At 38.2% G+C, this 21,095-nt stretch overlaps 2 protein-coding genes across 2 annotated transcripts in view; both read left to right on the top strand.

Moving 5' to 3' along the window:
• The window catches only part of DMXL1 (Dmx like 1), a 75,334-nt gene extending 62,727 nt beyond the window's left edge, over positions 1-12,607 (top strand). The window contains exons 33-44 of the mRNA XM_061468700.1: positions 12-129; positions 1,215-1,277; positions 2,288-2,374; positions 3,013-3,134; positions 3,247-3,388; positions 8,011-8,071; positions 8,684-8,811; positions 8,968-9,060; positions 9,525-9,616; positions 10,531-10,583; positions 11,626-11,843; positions 12,219-12,607. Of these exons, the coding sequence (XP_061324684.1) occupies positions 12-129; positions 1,215-1,277; positions 2,288-2,374; positions 3,013-3,134; positions 3,247-3,388; positions 8,011-8,071; positions 8,684-8,811; positions 8,968-9,060; positions 9,525-9,616; positions 10,531-10,583; positions 11,626-11,843; positions 12,219-12,443 (1,402 nt within the window). The 3' untranslated portion in view covers positions 12,444-12,607. The remainder of the gene's footprint in view (positions 1-11; positions 130-1,214; positions 1,278-2,287; positions 2,375-3,012; positions 3,135-3,246; positions 3,389-8,010; positions 8,072-8,683; positions 8,812-8,967; positions 9,061-9,524; positions 9,617-10,530; positions 10,584-11,625; positions 11,844-12,218) is intronic.
• A 4,506-nt stretch (positions 12,608-17,113) lies between these two features.
• The window catches only part of TNFAIP8 (TNF alpha induced protein 8), a 62,030-nt gene continuing 58,048 nt past the window's right edge, over positions 17,114-21,095 (top strand). The window contains exon 1 of the mRNA XM_061468691.1: positions 17,114-17,214. Within this exon, the coding sequence (XP_061324675.1) occupies position 17,214 (1 nt within the window). The 5' untranslated portion in view covers positions 17,114-17,213. The remainder of the gene's footprint in view (positions 17,215-21,095) is intronic.

Raw genomic sequence — 21,095 nt, 5'->3', positions numbered from 1 at the left:
GGGCTCTTTAGATCTGACAGTCATGCTGCACTATCAGTGAAGAGGCTCTGGCAGTATCTGGTTAAACAGGAAGAAATCCAGGAAACCTTTATCAGAAATATTTTCGCAAAGAAGCGATGCCTTAATGAGGTTAGTATCTTATATAAGATGCATAAAATATTGCAGGTCAATCTCTAAGGTTTTACTTAAGTTATTTGTCTAATCTGTTTACTTTCTAGAGCACAATTAGATATCCACTTGGCTGTGGCTTTAAATTGGCAGTATTCCATTTTGAAAATCTTTGTCCATTGTTTCACTGAAAACAAAAATCATGTTACTATTCAATTTTAGTAAGAAAAACAGTTAATATTTCTGTCCCTGATAACTTGTTCCACTGTCTAGCTGGATTCTGGGTTCCAGATTCAGTTAAATCTTTTAGAGCTGTGGTTCTGTAATGGAGTTTTTTGTTGTTTTGTTTTTTCCCCCTCTTTCCTTAGTTGCTCCATTTCTATTTACTCCCAATAATTTGAATGAATCACTTTTATTACAGAAAAATATGGACTAGTAAAAACATAGGAGAAACAAGATTTGAGCAAGTTCAAAAAATGCAGGAGAAAGTATTCATGACTAGTAAAGCCATGGCAGCAAAGAGTACAGTGTGAGCTAATCTTTGTCCTGTCACAGCTAGAATATTAGCTTGTTTATTTGTGTCTAATTGTGTTCACTGCGCGCTGCCGTTAAAAGGAAAATTTTTCATTTTTTCTTGTCCTTTAAAAATGCACCATTTCTGGTCATGTCCTGTGTTAATGCAGCCATGTTGCTATGCTGTATGGAAAAGTATTTTGGAGTATTTCAGATGTGCTTCATATGTTTTCAAATAGGATCATTGGCAGTCTTACATAGCGTAGTTGTGTTGGCTATATTTTGTATCCTCTTGTCACTGATAAAATGTCAGTGGAGATCACTTATTTTTTAGTAAATTATACTTTTGAGATGGATAAGGTGCTGTTCCAATACAGAATAGGTAAATCAGTGTCTTATGTACTGAATATAGCATTTAGAATCTAATTACTGCTACTATATAAAATAAGGGTGTATGTGAATGCAGACATACTGTTGTGTTTCAGTTGTTCTCTGTTGGTGTAAACAAAGAGGACTTAAAGCTGTCCTTGATACCTTGCATGTTATGTCTTATCTATATTTTCTGTTCTGTGGTTATTCTTTCCTTGGTGAAGTCATTAGAGGAGCACAATGAAACCATGAAAAATTCTGTGGTGGAGGAGCCCATCATCAATAAGGTACATAGTAGTAACGCTCAAGTTAGTTAGACCTTACATCATGAAATATTTCCTTTTTGAAATGGTGCTGATCTGATCTCCCTTAAAATATCTTTGCTGATAAGAAAAAGACAAAAATATAGTTTTGCAAGAGATTCGGTTAAACTGTTATAGAGCCTATCTGAAGCTAAATGTATCTTAGAAAGCTAGATTAAACAACCAGGGAAGAACAGTATCTATTATCAAACTCCACAGCTATACCGGTTGAAGAGCTGAGACTGAGATTTGCCTATGTGACAAAAAATTAGTAGTACTGTAGGAACGTAGTACATACAGGACCTTTCACCAATATGAGCTGACGAGCATAGTTGCCTGTAAATAGAGGTAGTTAACTGAAGTCAGAGCAGTTTGTTAGTATGATAGTAGTTTGCTACTAGAAATTTTTGCTGAGCCTTAGTTTTAAGATGGTTGAAAGTGAACTGTGTAACAACTTTATAGTGACTTTCTTGAAAGATTGGTATGAAAGATGAAAAAGGTATAATATTATGCCTAGAATTGCAAACACTTTATTTTTCAGTATTCTTTTACAAAACTGGTGAGAAGATACAAATGACAAATGAAAACACTGTGGTGTTTGTAGACTACCTTGTTGTTATTAACTATGCAATAAAACAGTATTAGCAAGAAATTGGAATCAATCTTTCATTATTAGCACCCCAAGTGTGCATGGAGTCTCACTGGTTTTTAGCATTCTTAAGTTGAAAAACTTGAGAATGGACAAAGTACTGTGAGTTCTGTGACAAATTAACATTTCTGTGTTGCTGTGGCAAACCCAGCATGGCAGTGGGAAGCTACATTGTTACACATGAAAGAGGTGTTTGCAGGTTATATTTGTCATATTTTCTTAGACTTAAAATTGAGAAAAAAATAGATGAAATTTCATATTATCTGGTGTTTGGTCTCTCTTCTTCCAGTTAAAAGCACTGTTGCTTAGACGTTTGCATTTAAACACGCTTTGCTTTTAAATACAGGTAGAAACAGATACAGGATACCCAGGAAGCAAGGCAAGAATAATCCATAAAGAGTCTGACATCATTACTGCTTTTGCAGTCAATAAGGTGAGTTTAAAGGAGGTAGGATAATCTAATTGTGTTGTACTTCCACCTGATAAACAGATTGTAGTCCTATTGTGCATGGGTGAGAGGTCCTTTGCCAGCCATGCTGCTACAGCTTTGACTCTTAGCACTTCCTTCTCTAAAGCACTTTGTAATTATCTTTTCATAGTTAAACAGTTCTACTACAGATTGTCTTTTTTTCTCTTGTGCAGTGGATTGAGAGAAGGGAGAGGTGGGCTCTACTTTTTTTTAAGCTTGTGTGTAGGAATATTTTTCTTTTTCTATTGAAGGCAACCAGGAATTCATCTTTTCTTCTCCTGTTTAACCATTTAAGCCTTAAGAAGTGGAGAAGAGGAGCTTGGTTGCAAGCATTGTAGTATAGTGACCTCTTGTAAGCAAGAAGAAACTAGAACTGTTTGAGATAGTGTGTGATGCTATCCCAGATGTAAATAGACTTTTAGAAAGGAAGTGTCAAGATTAGACAGTTTAAATAGATTTGGAGACATAAATATTTGGGTTTTATAAATTGATTGCATATGTTTTTGCAAACAATTGTACCATAACAAGAGAAAATCTTTCAAAAAGCACCCTTTTGAGTATTCCGTTTGTAACTGCCTTAATGTGTGCTATGTTTTTTCCAGGCTAATCGGAACTGCATTGCAATAGCATCGAGTCATGACATACAAGAATTAGATGTTTCTGCAATTTTAGCTACACAAATCTATACCTGGGTTGATGATGATGTGGAAATAGAAAATAAAGGGTATACTTATTCTGTTTCTAAAATAACAGTTTGACTGTGTTTAAATTGGTGTAACAAAGCATGGTATTTGATATTTCTGTTTGGAATCTAACTTATGTTGTTTCATTTATAGGGCTGATGATTTCTTAGTTATACATGCTCGTGATGATCTGGTAAATGTTCAGGGAACCACTCCCTATACTCATAGTAATCCCGGCACACCTATCAATATGCCTTGGCTTGGTAGTACACAAACTGGCAGGGGTGCATCTGTGGTAAGTTGCTTGTCAAAGATTAGCCTTATGTACTCTGTCTACTTCTCTCCTTTTGTGTTCTCAGTGTTGCTGGTTTTATTTTACAGTTAGCATGTAAGTAGATGTTTCTTTTGTATGTCACCAAGGTGAGCCGGAATTTTTATCTGATTAATAAGTTAAAATACTGCACAGAATTCAAGATACACCAAAGCAAGCCAGACTTTTTAGTGAAGCTGTATTTGCTTTCTTTACTTAAGATACATTGTTTAAAAATAAAGAATCAGGGTTCAGGTAAGAATTTGTAGCATGAATTGTTCTCTAATGACTTGAAGCCAATGCTGTATCTAAAAAGCATATATTCAGGAGATTTCAGGATGTAAATTTGTGAAGATTAGGTATTTGTATAAAATACTGAGCTAGATTTTCATTTTAAGCATAATCTTAAGTTTCATTCTGAGTTCCAGACTATTCCAGTTTTTATTTAAAAGTAAATACCAACTTCTTCTCTAATACCAAGTACCACTGTAATACACTGTTTACTAGTAGAAGCCTGTATTGTGGAAAGGACAGTGAATGAAATCCTAAAGCAGATTTCACTGGCTTCGAAAGAAATGAGTTAAACTCTGGAAACTGAGCAGCTTGAATTTGAGGAAAATGGGGTCCTTGGTTTTCATAAAAATAGGGAAGCCAGGACTGCAAAAACAGGATCAGCTGCAAACATCATGTGTAGTTTGAACTGCACATCATGCTGATATATGACTGTTTATCTCCAAAGCTGTTGTCAGCTCTGTTGTCTTTGAATTGCTGTGTAGTTTTGCCATAACCCTACGTAGTAGCATTATTAAATATCTCACTTCTGAAGGTCATGGTTTAGATGAGACAATCAGTTTCACTGCTCAGCATTTCTGAAATACACTAGAGAGAGGGACACCCAGTGAAGTGTGACTATGTCCACCTGAGTAAATTGAGCCTTCTTTTCGTAGAGATGATATCTCTATGAGCACAAGGGGAGCTCTTACTTTTAGAAATAAATTGTGTCTCTGGAGTGAAGCCTTCCCCTGAGCAAAAAGCTCTTAGCTCAGATCTAATTCAGATAAAATGATAATTCTAGTCTGGCCATTGACGTACTTGGTTACTATGCACCGTAGATGCTCTCTAATAATGCAGATCTGTTGATTAGTTAGCTGGGAGATGCTTTTTTTGAGCCACTTAACTGAAATGGTCCGACAAGACACCTATACCTCATGACATGTCTGCACGTAGATGTGGAGTTTTCCTGGATAACTGAATACATTAAGTCTTGTGACTTGACTGCGCTTTGCGACATTTTAACAGCTCACAGGAAGTCCATAAGTGGTAGAAGAATAAAATGTGAATTCATATTGTAGTTGATTTTTTAAATGATTTGGTGATTAGGAGTAGTAAATAAGGAATGAGTATTATAAGAGTGATGATGTTACCCACATATGGAAGTGGGTATTGTGCCAGTACCTACACCTCTCCCTTCTGTTTAGGAACTACTGATCCTTGTTGCCAGTTTTGCAGCTCTGGTTTTACAGTTGGGTCTCTTCTGCAAGTATTCTTTGAATGCTTTTGCCACTTTCTCCTCTCACTTCTATTTTTATATATTCATATATGTGTATGTATGTATACACGCAGAGAGATGTACAGAATTTTTGTGTGTGTTCCTTAAAGTAATTACATAATCTATTAATGTAAACTATTCTTACGTGACCTTTTATATGTAGCAAAGCTTTACCTAAGGAAATATGGCTGTGCTTGTGTTGAATGTGTTTGCCATCAAACTTCAGACCTACGTTCTGTGTGGCATGCTGCTTGACTTCGGCAGAGTAGAGAGCTAGCCATAGCATATGTTGACATCTGCCCCCTAGGGAGAGCAGCAAAGGTACTGAATGAAGGACAAAGTAAATGAAGGAAGATACAGGGACTCTTGGGAGGAAATATATTTACTGTTGAAAGACTCAAATCTGGAGGAAAACCAGCTTCTCCAAAATCTTTCTTTTGCTACTATTTGTTACTTTGTTTCTTCAGATACTGCTTTTGATCCTTGTTCTGATCTTTGCTTTTCCATAATTGGCAGACCATTTAATAAATACAGTGCACTGTTCTTTACCATTACTGGCTTTTCAGTCTTGCTTCACTTCCATCAGCAAGGGAAACTATTGGACTTACAATACTTGGGCAGTAAATATTTCCTTAGCTTTAAGGTTTTTCTGTTACTGTCCTTCATTGTTTCCTCTTGCACAGTTCATACAAGGTAAGTAAGGAGGCTCAGCACAAGATCATTCTGTGTGATTACACAGTTCTTACATGAGGTGCTTCTAAGAGGGTACCGAAGTAAATCGTGCATTCTGTCAGCTTTGAAACTCAGGTAATGTCCAACAGTTTGTCTTCCAAGCCGGTATGACTGATACCAATAATCACCAGTTTAATAATAGGTGGGTTGAATTTTAAGCTTTTTTATTCTTCAGTTTTAATGCACATTAGGCCCAAAGCACCCAACTGTCTAACAAAGCAGTCAGTGTTCTAGGCGTCAGCTATTGTTAAAGAGAGACTGAAGGCTAGCAGTATCAAATGCTTAAGGAGAGACTGAAGGCTAGCAGTATCAAATGCCAGTTATATTGGTAATTGGAAGTATTTGCATTTGATTATGATTTGATTCTAAATCGCAGACACTGCACCAGAGATTTATGTTAGTGTAGTCTTTCAAAGGCACATTTCTATATGCTTGCATTTTTCCAAAGCATTATGTGATCATGATGCATGCTTGTTTGTTGAATGAAGGAAAATTACTTCCATTGACTTCTGGGTAAAAGTAGGTATAAAACTTGACACAGCCCCTCATTTTGGGGAAGAAATAGAATGAGCATGAATAATTGTTCTTTCACTTACACAGAGATAAACTGTAAGTTTAGAGAGCCAAGTACTGCAATTTTTTTACTGATTTGTGTATAGACTAGTGTTTGAAGAATATAATCCTCTGTTGTCATAAGTCTTATAATGCATATATTGTCTAAATCTTCCAAAATCATAGAGTCCTAGAATGGGCTGAGTCAGAAGGGACTTTCAAAGGTCATCTAGTCCAACCCCCCTGCAGTGAGCAGGATATCTTCAACTAGATCAGGTTACCCAGAACCACATTCAGCCAAAATATGATTGAGAGGATTGCAATTACTCCACTAATCCAAATACCAGGAAATTTTAACAAGAAAATAAATTATTTCCCTGAAAGTGTTTCTTTCCTCCTTTTTGTTTGCAAACTGAAAGTTTGGAAAACATTGCTTTTCAATTCTTTGGAACATATTTAGTAATATGAAGCAAGTAAAAATAATTTATTCGTACCAGTCTTCCAGTTCACACCCTGATATAATTGGAAGCCGGGGAGAATGGCATACTTAAAATACTTGATCTGTTATCTACTGTTTCAGTGACAAAATAGTGGCAAAATGCTATATAAAATTAGAGCAGTTGAAAATCAGGGTTAGATTTGATGATCTTAAAAGGTCTTTCCCAACCTACATGTTTCTGTGAAAGTTCACTGCCAGCTAGTTACTGATGCATAGAAGGTGGTATGCTGCTTTATTGAAACTGAGTGCTCTAGCCACAAGCTTTTATTTGTGCTATCATTTAAAGTTAAAACCTAGCACAAATATGAATTTATGCCCTCTTCTCCTCCAAAATATCATGTAAATAGTACATGCATGAGCAAACTGAATCCAACAATTTTCTGAAGAGAGTCCTCAAAGTAGTCAGATGAGAAGAACTAACAGGAAACAAAAGAAGGAAAGCTTGACTTGATGTACATTAATAGAAAGAAAAGAAGGGAGGAGACATGCAAGGAAAATACAGATAAATTTCCCTGATGAAAAACCTCTACCACTTCTTTCCTGTTGTGGGTCGGACTTAATTAGATGAGGTTTTTATCTTAACTGTCTAATGTCTCCACTATATTTATTTAGCTCTTTCCAGTTATGGATTAATCAGCTAAGAATCAGCATTCTTGGTACAGTGCCTTGCTCTAAGCAAAGTTTGGAATTTGGGAACAAAGTGCTACTGAAAATCCATTGGATCTGTACTAGCAAAATTAGAAATGCTTTTGAAGAGTCTTTGATTTACCAGTTGTTAGGTATATTGCTTATTATGGATGGCTGCAAATAATCACTTTTCAGTCAATGACAATGAATTAACTAGACTTGAAAACAAATATATTCCTTCCTATTTTTTACTTCTTTTAAAGTTTGTTTACCTCTTTCTTTACATGCTTCTGCCTCTCTCTTGCTTATCTTACAATATTCAGGAATATTCCAATAAATTTAATGGAATCAGAAAGGAATTGGCAAGAAAAGAGGTAAGACTGCAGTCTAAGGAGTGTTTATATTTGGATCCATAAATCTCTGAGGGAAAAAGTTAATATTTACCTAGATGTGTAAAGTTGTAGAAGTATTAAGATCTACACTAGTCTTGAAGAAATTGACTTCTGTCTGCATTTCTAAACCCCCAATACTTGCTTTCAGTAGGAATCTTGATAGGAAACAGTTCTGTGTGATCAGTAATTATTCTAGTTCAGTAAATTCTTTTCCAGTAGTATTGTTTAATTTTCTTTTATTCTGTATATTGAACAGATGCTCAAGAAGGCTATTAATAATGTCAGAAGAATGGCTTCTCATCCAACATTACCATATTGTAAGTTCAGTTTTGCCAAGAAAAAGAGAGGTTAGCTAAAGATGATAAACTTACTGGCCCTGTTTCTTAGTATACTATTTTGTACTAGCACAGCAGTATACTGTATGTTTTTAAAGTTGATTATAAGCCCTATTTTACTGAAATGGCTTTTCCTTTCCCCCCGAGAAAGTATGGGGGATATAGAATAGCCTTTAGAAAAAGTGGGGTTTTTTTTGTTTGGTGTTTTTTTTTTTAAGAACAAAAGTACTTATTTCTATTTTATTTGTGACTTGGGTAAAAGCATGAAAATAGGTAAAAAATAGTATGAAAAAGATACATTACTATGTCCCAAGTAAAGAGCTTTTTATTTCAGTACCATCTAAATACTGTTCTTAAACAATGAGTAAGTACAGTTCAATAATGTTTGAATACATTAAACAACAACTTAAAACAGTTTTGAGTTTCAGTGGTACTCATTACTACATTATGCCATCTACTGTGGCACATAGTATGGAACTAGTTATTTTGAGGATGTTATGGGCTGGTGTGAGATTTCTTAACATTTTGGAAGCAACCTTCCTGCTCAACTGCTACAACATCTCTGAAAAGTCATGTAAATATTTTCTGTTGCAGACCTGACAGGTGCTCAAGACGGAAGTGTAAGAATGTTTGAATGGGGTCATGCACAGCAAATCACATGTTTTCGGTCCGGTGGGAACTCAAGGGTAACTCGAATGAGATTCAATTACCAAGGAAATAAGGTAACTGATAGCGCTGTACTTGCCCTCTTCTAATATAATTGTAAACTAGCAGAAACAATGCTTCAAACTATGCTTCAAATCTAAGGTGTTTCTCTGAATTGTGGGTAATTCCTCTATAATATGTACATATGTATTTACAATTAATACCTCTTTCAGTTTGGAATTGTTGATGCTGATGGATATATAAGTTTATATCAAACAAACTGGAAATGTTGTGCACTTACTGGAACTTCACCTAAGCCATATTTGGTAAGCTGAAAACTAAATTTTCTTCTATAAACTTGTGTTGTGCTCTCTTAACTTCCTTCCTCCTTCAGAATAGTTAGAAGAGGGCAGGAACTGTGTTGATAACCCGTATTAATCAAGATTTAGCAATACAATGTTGACATTTTGTAATCTGTATTATGGCTGAGTTCTTAAATCCTAGTCATACTTACTAAGTTGGAAAGAAGAAAATGCAGTGTTAGATCTAAAATAACTTTTTTTTTTGAGACTTGTTAATAATTGTCAATTGTTAATTATAAAAAATGCAGGACTAGAAAGTATATTTATGTGAGAAATTAAAGAGTATCAGAAGGCATTCACATCCCTTTATAAGTCTGCATTCCTTAAATTATCTTCTAAACAGCTTACATTCTTGAGGAAGCTCTAGATTTTATACTTGCATAAAATCAATTACTTTTGTAATTAATTTCTAAACTGCAATTTTTCAGACTTGGCAGTGTCATAATAAGACAGCCAATGACTTTGTTTTCATCAGTTCTGCATCTTTGATAGCCACAGCGGGATTGTCTTCTGACAACAGGTAAGAGCTGCTGTGATAACGCATAAAAATTAAGTGGTACTATGTTTTCTCTCATTCAGTCTTATTTTCTTTTGATGACTCTCCTCAAGCAGTTTAAAAGAAACATGAATACTCCTGCTCTTTTTACTTCTTTGTGGGAGGGGGAGAGAAGCAATGTTTGCAGCTAAATTCCATGTGCCTATTAAAGGAGGTTCCATAGGGAAGCACAAATCCTCCATACATGTTCCATATGAGTAGGGGAAGTGGAGAAGGAGGTGCTGATCTCTTTCGCTGGTATCAGTGACAGGACGTGTGGAACTGGTTCAAAGCTGTGCCAGGAAGGTTTAGACTGGACTTTAGGAAGAATTTCTTTACTGAGAGGGTGGTCAACCCTGTCAGTGCCTAAGAGGCATTTGGACAATGTCCTTAATAACAGCCTTTAACTTTTGGTATGCCCTGAAAGGGTTAGGCAGTTGGATAATTATAGGTCCCTTCCAACTGAACTATTCTGTTCAAGTCATACAAGCCTGTCTTAAATTACTTTTGTAGATGTGGAGAGTTGGCGTAGGTTTACATTTCACACTTACTAAGTGTGTTTTGATCAAGAAATGGCAAAACCTGCTAGCATTCAGGTGAATTCAGCTACAAAAAAATTGTAATCTCAGTATGAATCCTTTATGATAAAAATTAATCATGGAATGATTGTGTACAGTGCATGTTCTTACAGTATTTGTACAACTACAAAAGTAATTTGGAGTCTGCTCAAAAGTTATTATTGAAAGTCTGCTTACAGACTATGCCTGAAACAATCTTTAAGGTTCAGATGACTTTTAAAGTGTTAAAATACTACAGAGCATTTGTTCCTGAATTAAAACTGTTTTGTTTTTTTTCTTGTTGATTTTTTTTTTTTGTTTGGATTCCCCCCCCCCCCCCAGAAATATTTGCCTTTGGGATACTTTGGTTTCACCTACAAATAGCTTGGTGCATGGTAAGTAAAATTAAATAAAACCATCAAAATATTTAATCACACTGTGATTGTGTTTGTATATGTAGAAAAGTTATTGTAGAAAATATTGGCAATGAAACATCTTTCACAGACCTGAGCGTACCAGCAGGAATATAAAAACAAATTCTTGAGAAATTTAGTGCTTTATACAAATGGTTAGTTTCATGGATATGTGCACCGTCCTTTGCATAGCTTGTGCCTTTGCACAAGTGCAGCCCTTGACAGCCAGACATCTGTGACTTCTGTTCCTTTTTAAAAGATTGTGAGCAACTCCTGCTTGTAGTGACTAGCATGTTGAGAAAACAATAGCTGTAACATTGTAGAAGCTATAGTTTTTAGCACAGTTATGAGGTACGTATTTTCAGGATATGCATTCACACCCTTCAATTTAAGGTTCCTGTGGCTGTGTCTGTACTCATAAATCAGAGAGGCCCCACTCAAAATTTATTAGTTAAGTGTTAGACCAAATACTGGTACTATAAAGATAGCATTGAGCACTTGCAGTTAACATTATGTGTTTGGAAAATGTGCGAGGACTTGTTTTTTATGAACCTAAAATAGCCATTTGAAACTTGCAAGGTACTTGGGCAAGAGATTTAGGAGGACATCTTTTACAGGAAACTCATGCCTTAAGTTATCAAGCATTAGAGAGTATTAAATTATTAAGCATTATCTTAAATTATCAAGCATTTAAGGCACTTACGCCTTAAATTATCAAGCATTTCAAGTTTTCATAGCTTGAAAAGAGTCTGTTTCTGGTCAAGGCTTAACAATTTGTGATTACACAGGGATCGAGAAAAGGATATTTTTTTTATACAGTTTGCATCTGCTTGAGAATACTGAAACTTCAAGATGTCTGACGTGAACCTGGGCTTTAATAATATGGTACTGCAATAAATGTACTGGTTGTAGTCAGTTGGATTACTAAAGTAACTGTTGCTACTGTCTCGAAACATTACAGCTTGATAGAAAATTGAAGTTAGTACTGTGTGTTTTATTTAAATTACTTTGCTTTGGTTTTCAGCTTTTATCTGTCATGATAGTGGAGCGACTGTGCTAGCATATGCTCCAAAACATCAGCTGTTAATCTCTGGAGGCAGAAAAGGCTTTACATGTATAATTGATCTTCGACAAAAACAGCAGCAACAGTTACTCCAGAGTCATGATTCTCCAGTCAAAGCGATTGCTGTTGATCCCACAGAAGAGTATTTTGTCACAGGATCTGCTGAAGGCAACATAAAGGTATTAATGAAGGGAAGGGAACAGATGGTGATGGAGTGTAAATTCAAAAAGAGTCTTGCATAGGTGTGTAATAATCAGATATGTCATGTTTTCTTAACCCTGACTTTTCACTATTACTAATGTAATTATGAAATTTTAGTCTCACAGTCCTCCTTGTTGGTCTTACTGTAGTTCTCATATATACTCATTAAAGAAAATGAGTATTAATATTCTATAACTGGGTCATTACAGATTGCTACCTATCTTTTCATGTACAGTTAATGTCAGAAAAATTAATGCAAAATGTAGACCAGTTTCTCTATGACTCATTACTGGTGAATTTTAAGATCACAGTAATTATCCTTATAAGAATTTGATGTTTTGATGCTTTTTCAGGTATGGAGTCTGTCTACATTTAATCTTCTTCACACTTTCGTCAATGAGCATGCTCGACAGTCTCTATTCAGAAACATTGGGACAGGAGTCATGCAAATTGAGACGGGACCAGCAAATCACATATTCTCCTGTGGTGCTGATGGAACAGTAAAGATGAGGATCTTGCCTGATAGATTAAGCCCTTTAAATGATGTGTTAAAAAATGATGTGAAATTTATGATGTAATATTTTTCTCAGAACAGTGTGTAACATTCCCCTTCTACCATCCCTGAAAATACTTTTCCTGGAACTAGCCAACAAAGCAGATACACAATGATAGCTTGTGCCACAAAGATGCACTTTTTGGGTTTTTTTGTCCCCATGTTTATTACCTGAAACTTTAAGCCCCTGATGTACTGATGCCTTTTTTCTTCAGATTTTGACTGTTGCCTAAAAAAAAGCTATATATGGCTCCAAATTATATAGTTATAATATTATTAAGATGTTGCTGAAGTGGTTTACTCTTCCTTTTGAGGTAGTTACACTCCCACCTTGGGCATGGCCTCTGTCCAGAGGGAAACCAGATAATGTTTCACTGTGGCAACTATTACAACTGTCTCTCTTCTCAACTGTAGTCAGCTGACATTAAAATATTTTACCTATGTATAGAAGAGAAAGCCTGTATGAATAGATAGTCCTGGCCATGCAAGCATTCATATAAGCCACTATCTGTCTCCATTCCTGGAATCCAGGCTGTTTACCTCTCTAACTTGCCTGATCTCCTTCCTCTGATCTAGGGTGTAAGAAACTGAAGGATGTTCTGTGGCTTGTCTTCTGTGCTATAGCTTGAATCTCTGCCATCAGGATGGCAGGCTTACCTTTTAAAAAGAAATATATTTTTTACCCTGAACACTCCCTTTACAAATATCTGTAAATATTAACATATATCTTCCTAGTAAAATAGTCAAGATTGTGTGGCGATTCAGTCTTGATCAAAAAGATGCAGGAAGATAATGCTTTAGGATATGGCACTAGAATTTCTTCAAAGACTATTTATTTACATGTCTGTAGAGGGGAATAAAATAATAATTTATTTTTACATTTTTTCCAGTAAGACTTTTATTTAGCCCAAAGATACTCAGTTCATACTTAGCACTTATGTTCTTGTTTGTCTGCTTTTCCTAAGTACTTTACAAAAACAGAAAAAGTAAAAAACTTCAACAGCAAAGTACTTTAATACTGTCTTTGTACTGTATGTTTACATCTGGTGTAAAATGAAAGACAAAATATTTTGGAAAGGATAGATGGGTGGGTTTTTGGTTTAGTTTTTTTTTGCCAAAATATTAAACTGCATAACTTAAATGTTTGACCAAATTATTAATGAAGCCTTTTATTTTTGTTTTGTTAGCTTAAAACTGTTTCTGTAAGTATTTTGGTTTACTTTTCCTGACTTGAGAGCCTGACAAAGGTTTAATTTGTAAATTAGATGTGAGGCTGGATTACTTGAATGCCGATGGTGTACTTTTTGCTAAAAAGATATTTTGTGAAATATAGCACCAAGATATTAACTGTAAAATAAACTTGTCAAATTACAAACTATGGGGATAAATAAAGCATAGCAGAAATGAAGGGCTTGCAAAATGAACTTTGTAACATTCTCAGGATGCTTTTCTCTTAAGAATATAAAATTGTTTAAAAAGATTTTGTAAAACATGTTAAGGTCATTTTAAATGTATGTTTCGCAGGTTGCAGTGCAAACACTATGAAGGTTTTTATGCACATAACCTAAATTTTCAAATTGTGCAATAAAAAGAATGTGAATATTTTGCCATGAAGAAACATGTGACAGCATTTCAAACTGGTACAGCTGTTCAGTATAATTGTTCTATGACACTTACACATTGAAATAAGTATTGATATCAAAGCAGTTTAAGTACAGTGGTGGACCAGAAAAGTGACTGACTAAAAGTGATACCACCTTACCAGACTTGCCCAATGTGTATGTTATATCTGCTCAGTGGCTGAGTTTCTAATATTCCTTATTCTTATCAAAGAAGGAAAACAGTGGCGTTAACAGTAGCACACTCCTTGAGAATCAACTGAAACCCTGACTATATTGCTGCTTATTTACATGCATTAGTTTTATGCACCCACTGAACTAATAAAGTTACATTCAAAAAAGAAAAATGTGCAAACATCATGGCAATATTATATAATTATGATGTCCTTGATGTTTTGTCCTTAAATATTTATATCTCATTAGCTTTAGTATTTCACGCACAGTTTATTGTACTGGCAATCACAAAAAGCTGTCCTATCATCTGCAAACTGAGCAGATTTTATATGTAATTTGCCAAGACATACAATGTTGTCATTTTTTTTCTGAGTAGAGTTGCACTGTGAATAATCCTGGCAAACTTAGGCTTATACCAGAAAAGTACTGACTGTGAGCAGGCATTTTTCAATAATGTTTATAGTTGCCATAAACTACTCTCAAAATGAAATCATGTAAAATCAAGATGTATTTGCCACACCTTCATAATCTACCCAATAAATCCTGCAGAAACTCAACCTTCAAGAGTTCCATGTTGCTGCTACTTCATTTAAAAATGAGTTGTTTGCTTGTATAATGTTTATTGGTGTTTAACAATTATTGTAAGTCAAATTACTGGTAACTTTCTTGTAACGATGGAATCGATTAGTTAACTTCTGTTGTATATGAAACTTTTAAAGGGACACTCTCAACTTTAAATCTAGTCATTGGGGAGAAACTAAACTCAGCAGTCTTTCAGCTGCTGCCCTTAAACTTTTCGAGTGGCTTCTGTCCGCTGGCAGTTAATGCATTCTCCCTGTTGCTATGTGAGTTACTCAAACAGAAGGGTAACAGGGGCTACGCAGGGGGATTGTGTGTTTGAAGTAGCTATGTGCACAAATTGAGCTTAAACTTTTTGTTTGCCAGTGCTTAGTCAACAACAATTCCATGTCCAGGCAAAATAGCTTGTAGTTGATAATGTCCCTTTCAAAATATCATAGATTAGCAGCTGTGATGTGTTTGTCTGTGTAGCAATACATAATACAATCAGAGCGTGTCATTCTTGTGTTGCCAATTCAATTACCTCAAACAGGTATACTATCCCAGTTCTTTACCATTACTTCGTAACCTGTGAGAGTTAAAACTGGCCATCTGGGTACTTGAACTGGCTTGCTGTGTGACTTTCAACCAGAAAATTCTCAGCTGACAGCTGATGTTGAGGGATATTTATGGACAAAGATGGATAGTGGAATAGATGCAGATTTTGTATCATGCTGCTGTGGCACAAGGTGAGCTTATTAGATGTTCTACTGCGTTTTAGAAACCTCGCTACCAGTTACAGGAAATAAACTGTTGAGATATGCTACATTAGGTACCACTCCCTCCCTGTTAAAAGCACTGAGTGTTAGATTAGTTGCAATAGGTATAAAAAAAGTGATTAAAAGGAAATAAGCTCGGAGATGATGTGTTCTCCAAGGTAATTTTTTCAAATGTTTATTTTTTACTAAAAATAGCAAAACCACCTCTAATGGCAGGTTCAGCACACTGATCAAACTACTTTCTATAAAATAAAAAGATTGATTTACTAAGCTTCTTGGTGTTTCTTATACCTCCCCATTTCTAGCTATAAAATCTGCATGGGTTTGGCCTTTCTCCTTTTCTGTCTTTTCTTATTTTTAAATAAGTTAGCTTTAACAACTTTTGTTTTGTTTTGGTTGGGTTTGTTTTTTCAGGTTTTTTGTTTTTTTTTGGGGGGGGGGTTGACAGTTGTAGTGTGCAGTTGTGAGTTTGTTTTTTTTTTTTATTGTTCTGTTTGTTCAATGCATAACTATCAGTTCTAAGTCGTTTCTCGTGGGAATAAGGCTGATGTTTCTGTTATTTTATTCCACAACTAACTTTTAACCCCTTTTCTGCTTCCTGTAAACTCGAAACCCTGTGATAGCTGTTGGGAACCTCACCTCTTAATTGTCCCCCTTCTAGTAGAGGCACAAAGATGAGTGCCCCTACTCTACACACTAGGCAGCAGCTCGCTGCCAAAATTAACACCACAATGTGTGACCAGCAGGTAGAAGGAGGTGATCCTGCCCCTCTACTCTGCTCTCGTGAGACCTCACCTGGAGTATTGTGTGCAGTTGTGATGTCCTCAACATAAAAAGGACATGGAACTGTGGGAACAAGTCCAGAGGAGAGCCATGAGGATGATCAGAGGACTGGAGCGCCTCCTGTATGAAGACAGGCTGAGAAAGTTGGGGCTGTTCAGCCTGGAGAAGAGAAGGCTGCATGGAGACCTCATAGCAGCCTTCCAGTATCTGAAGGGGGCCTATAGGGATACCAGAGAGGGACTCTTCATTGGGGGGCTATCAGAATAGGACAGGAGGGAATGGTTTTATGCTGAAAGAGAGTAGATTCAGGTTACATATACGAAAATTCTTCACTGTGAGGCACTGGACCAGGTTGCCCAAAGAAATGGTAAATGCTCCATCCCTGGTGGTGTTGAAGGCCAGGTTGGACAGAGCCTTGGGTGACATGGTCTAGTGTGAGGCATCCCTGCCCATGGCAGGGGGGTTGGGGCTATTTGCTCTTAAGGTCCTTTACAACCCTACCCACACCATGATTCTATCACATTCGGCTCAGTGGAATGAAATAACAGTTTTATTCGGGGCTTGCTCTTGCAACAGTTGGAATTCCTCAAGTTCCAACGCAGGGAAGGAAGCGAAGCGAAGATGGGCCAGCAGCCCAGCACCGCGACCGCGCTTTCCTAAGGAGTTGTGTTCACCCTCTCTCCTCCCCCTGATGCTCTCCCCGGTGTCCACCCCGGGGGCAGGCGGCCGGCCAGGGCGGGCGGGGGCACAGCCTGCTCCGCCCCCTGGAGCGGAGAGCGGGGGCTGCCTTGGCTGTGCCCGCACCGCCTCAGCACCGCCGCGCCCGCAGCTCCAGCCGACAGCCCCGAGGAGGCGCCGCCGCCGCCCCGCGTCCACACAGTAAGTGCCGCCGGTAACTCTGCGCCGGGCAGCTCTGGTCCCGAGCGGGACACCGCGCCGCGGCCTGGCGGTGTCCCCACAGCCTCACAGCCGTGGGGGCCCGGCGCCGCAAGTGGGAAGCGGAGCTGGGCTACCCCCGAGTTACTCAGGGCTCGACGCGGGGGCCGAAGTGCGGTGGCTGGGGCGGAGGGAGCTCAAGGAGTCCCTGCCGGGCCAGGGCTGGAGCCGGAGCCAGGGCGCTGCCGCCTTCTGCCCCGGCAGGTCTAGTCGTTGCGGAGTCCCGGCCCGCTTCGGAGCGGCTCTGCCCGTGGGGGCTGCCCGAAAGCTCTCGCCTTGAGAGCTCCGACACGAAGAAGGACAGTGGGGTGAGAGCTGCGTGGGGGTTTCCGTCGGGAAGCCGCTCCGCCTGTCTTCCCCCGGGCGGCGGGGCAGATTCCTGCTTTTCTCAGAAACGTTGTTGCTTTTGGCCCGGGCGAAACGCCGTCGGGGTGTGCTTGAGTCCGCACAGAGCACGTCTGTAGCTCTTGAGGCAGAGGCGACAAGTGTGGTGACGCAGCCGAGTGCTGCGCGGCGCTGGTAAAGGGACAAATTTCTCTGAGAGTTTGAACTACGACTAGCAAAATTCTGCCACAAAATTAGCTTATTTCTGGCTTACATACTGCTAATTGAGCAAGAGAGGTCACGGCTCAGGGTGGGCTCCTCCGCTTCACGAGGCAGGATGGTCAGGCTTTTCACGGTGGAGGTCTCTGCGTCTCTGGAGGTGCACGTTCACAACCGTTCTGAGCACACATCCGCATCCGTAAAGCAAAACGCAGCCCAAGTGATGTTCCGCTCTGCACGTGTCTGGTTTCGCTTGTACTCCTTTGCAAAACACTTTGTGAAACTGCCCACGTTACCAACCGCCAGGGCAGAACTCTCCCAGCTGCCGGATGCGGCGGGTGAGCAGCTGTGGGTTGCACTCGCTGGTTCCTGCCAGCGCTGTTTATCTCCTGTCAGCTCTAAGTAGGATATTTGCTTTGAAAGGGCACTGGTAGCGGAGCCCTTGCGACCGCAAATTAGCCCGTCGATTGCCACAGACCCGAGGTCTGGCCTGAAAAGCGCCTTTGGTCTGAACCTCGTCACTTGCGAGGTCCAGCAACTGTTGTCTTTTGGCAGACCCAAGGCGGGTGTTGCCGGGGCATCATAGGTCAGGCTGCACCAGATGCATAAAGGCACCCTGCCTGGACAGAGTCCTGGTCTGTACGCTGTTCCTGTTCCCGTGGTGGGGGAGCACATTACCTTACATGAATGCTGTTTAAAAACGTAGGAAAAGCCTTTGACACTGTGTACTGCTTGTAACTCTTCCAGTTAGTGTTTTTTGGAGGGAATCTTTTTTCCTTTGTGGTGGAAGTTTCTAGTTATTGTTTCGACCTTGTAGCGATTTATGAGCATTTCAGTAAAATTTTGAGGCTCAGTGAAAGTTACAACTTCAAGTAAACTTTTAAAGTTGTAACTTTAGTAAACTTTGGAGGCAGCACAAGTTACTGTAACTTGAATTTAGGTTAAGTTCCTTTTCGCATCATAGAATCATGGAATAGTTCGGGTTGGAAAGGACCTTAAGATCATCTAGTTCCAACCCCCCTGCCATGAGCAGGGACATCTCACACTAAACTATGTCACCCAAGGCTTCGTCCAATCTGGCCTTGAACACTGCCAGGGATGGAGCATTCACAACTTCGCTGGGCAACCCATTCCAGTGCCTCACCACCCTATCAGGAAAGAATTTCTTCCTTACATCTAATCTCTTACATCATGCTTTTCTTTAACTCACAGTTCTTCCCTGCAACATGTGATGGATGGAAGAACATCATGCTGCCTGTATTGTTGTTACCATGTATTAGTAGTGCAAAAACGTAACATCATGTGTTTTGCAGACCTCAGTTTTAACTTAAACATGCATGTTACATAAACAGTATACATTTTTACCTTTGCCTCATTTAAAGCAAGGTAATGGGAAGGAGAGAAAAACATCCTTAAGGGAATCGGCTACTTGAGCGTTAGAAGAAGGTGTCTTGATGTTCCACACTGCTTCATCTGAGCGGTCTATTTTCTAAGAGGTGGGAATCATCTGCTGTCTGTCAAACCATGTAAAAGTTTGAAGAAGCTCTAAATGTGAATTGTTTGGGGTTTTGTTTTTTGTTTTTTTTTTTTTCAGGGGCAGGGGTTAGGCAGAGAAACCAAAGAGGAAGAGTTTTGCAGGGGAAAGAAGTCCAAGACCACTATTTGGTAGGCAAAACTTGGTGAATTTGGAATATGCTCAGAAGCAGGAAGAAGGAACTGAAATGTTCCAGTATATTTACATACTTAATTTTATATCACCTGGAAGCAAATTTCATGTGGAATATTATCAAAAGTAAAAGTTGTGGCACAGATCTTTGCAGGAGCACAAAATACTGAGGCTTGAAATGGAAATTGCTCACTGTTTCCCCTGACAACAGGAAGTTGCTCATTTCCGTTAAATAATAACTAGCATAACCTGACTAAACCGAGATTTCAGTATACTTTGTGGCTTAATTTGCCTATTTTGAGATTTCTTTAAATATTGCTGCTAGGTAAAGAATAATAATTGCTGCTTCAAATGGCTGAGGAAATAATCAAATGGTTGAGAAATCTCAACCTTGGTCAAACTCTTATTTCAGTACATCAGGACTCTCAGTACATCAAGTCCTCCCAGTGATAGATCATAAAATACCTAATGATCTTTAAAGCAGGTAATGTGTCCTTGCAGATTACTGTTATACAGATAACAAAAGGACTGAAGAACAAAGTATGGTATGTAAACAGCAGATGCTTCAAGGAAAGTTGCATCTTCAGATTAATTTTTCTTCCAGCTTGCAAATGTTCACCCTTGAGTTTGTCTCTTAATAGAAGTTTTGGTCTAGAATTTCCCTTAATTTTTCTGTTAATTCTCATACATGAACAGTGAGGGAAAAAAAAGCTACCAAATGGTAGTTGTGATCTTAACATTGGATATGTCCACTTGAATTACTTTCTTAATCTGAATGGCTGGTAGCATATTTTCCATAGTTTTTACTGTACTGATTACCTTCTAGCAGCTTCAACTGCTATCTGTATAAATTTGGTTTAAGCTTCTTACAGCACTGATATGTAATACAAGGTGATCGAACTGTGCTTTGATTCCTTTCTTTTTGTCTCTTTTTGAGCCTTTGTAGGTATGTTTCTTGCCATTTTGTTTATTTTGCCAGTTAGAGCATTCAAACTACTCTTATTTTGCCCATTGACAAATTTCTTTTGCTTCAAAGTTAGGTTTTGTGGGTCAGATTAATCTGATGAACAAAACAAAATTTAACTGAAAATCAAGTACGTAGGAATAACTTTCTCACAGAGAAAGTATACAGTGTATCTTGAAGAAGCGTCAAGACATTTTCCAGTGATGTGTATCTCAACCAGCTCTAGTGGTCTTGACTTCTGTTTGGAGGATCGTTACACAGACTGTGGTGCTCCAGGAGCTGATCATTTAATGGCAAAGTAACTTAGGGACTTTTCAGAGTTGGTTTGGAGTTTTGGAGGGGCTTTCATGTCTCTATGTTCACAGCCATGAGCAGTCACATTGTTTATTTGATCTGTAATAGAAACGATCGCTGCATTTTTCAGCTGTGATGTAGTGGAAAATCTGGTCCTCTTTATTCAAGAGTCTTTATTCAGAGAAAGTGAGTATGGCTTGAAATTAGTTATGGGTTGTTTTGGTTTTTTTTTCCCTTATGCCTCCAGCATCTTCAGATCATAAGACCCAGACTGAGTGTTATATGGGGTCAAGTAGAACTTAAGATGGCATTTGTCAGTTAGGCAAGCAATCAAGAAGTTTCACTCAACATTTTTGCACTC

Source organism: Pezoporus flaviventris, unplaced genomic scaffold (assembly GCF_033815535.1).
Source record: "Pezoporus flaviventris isolate CSIRO_AGI_PZ_B2104156 unplaced genomic scaffold, CSIRO_AGI_Pfla_v1 ptg000050l, whole genome shotgun sequence".
Taxonomy (NCBI): Eukaryota; Metazoa; Chordata; class Aves; order Psittaciformes; family Psittacidae; genus Pezoporus; species Pezoporus flaviventris.
The sequence above is the reverse complement of the archived record's forward strand: the minus strand, read 5'-3'. Positions and strand labels throughout refer to the sequence as shown.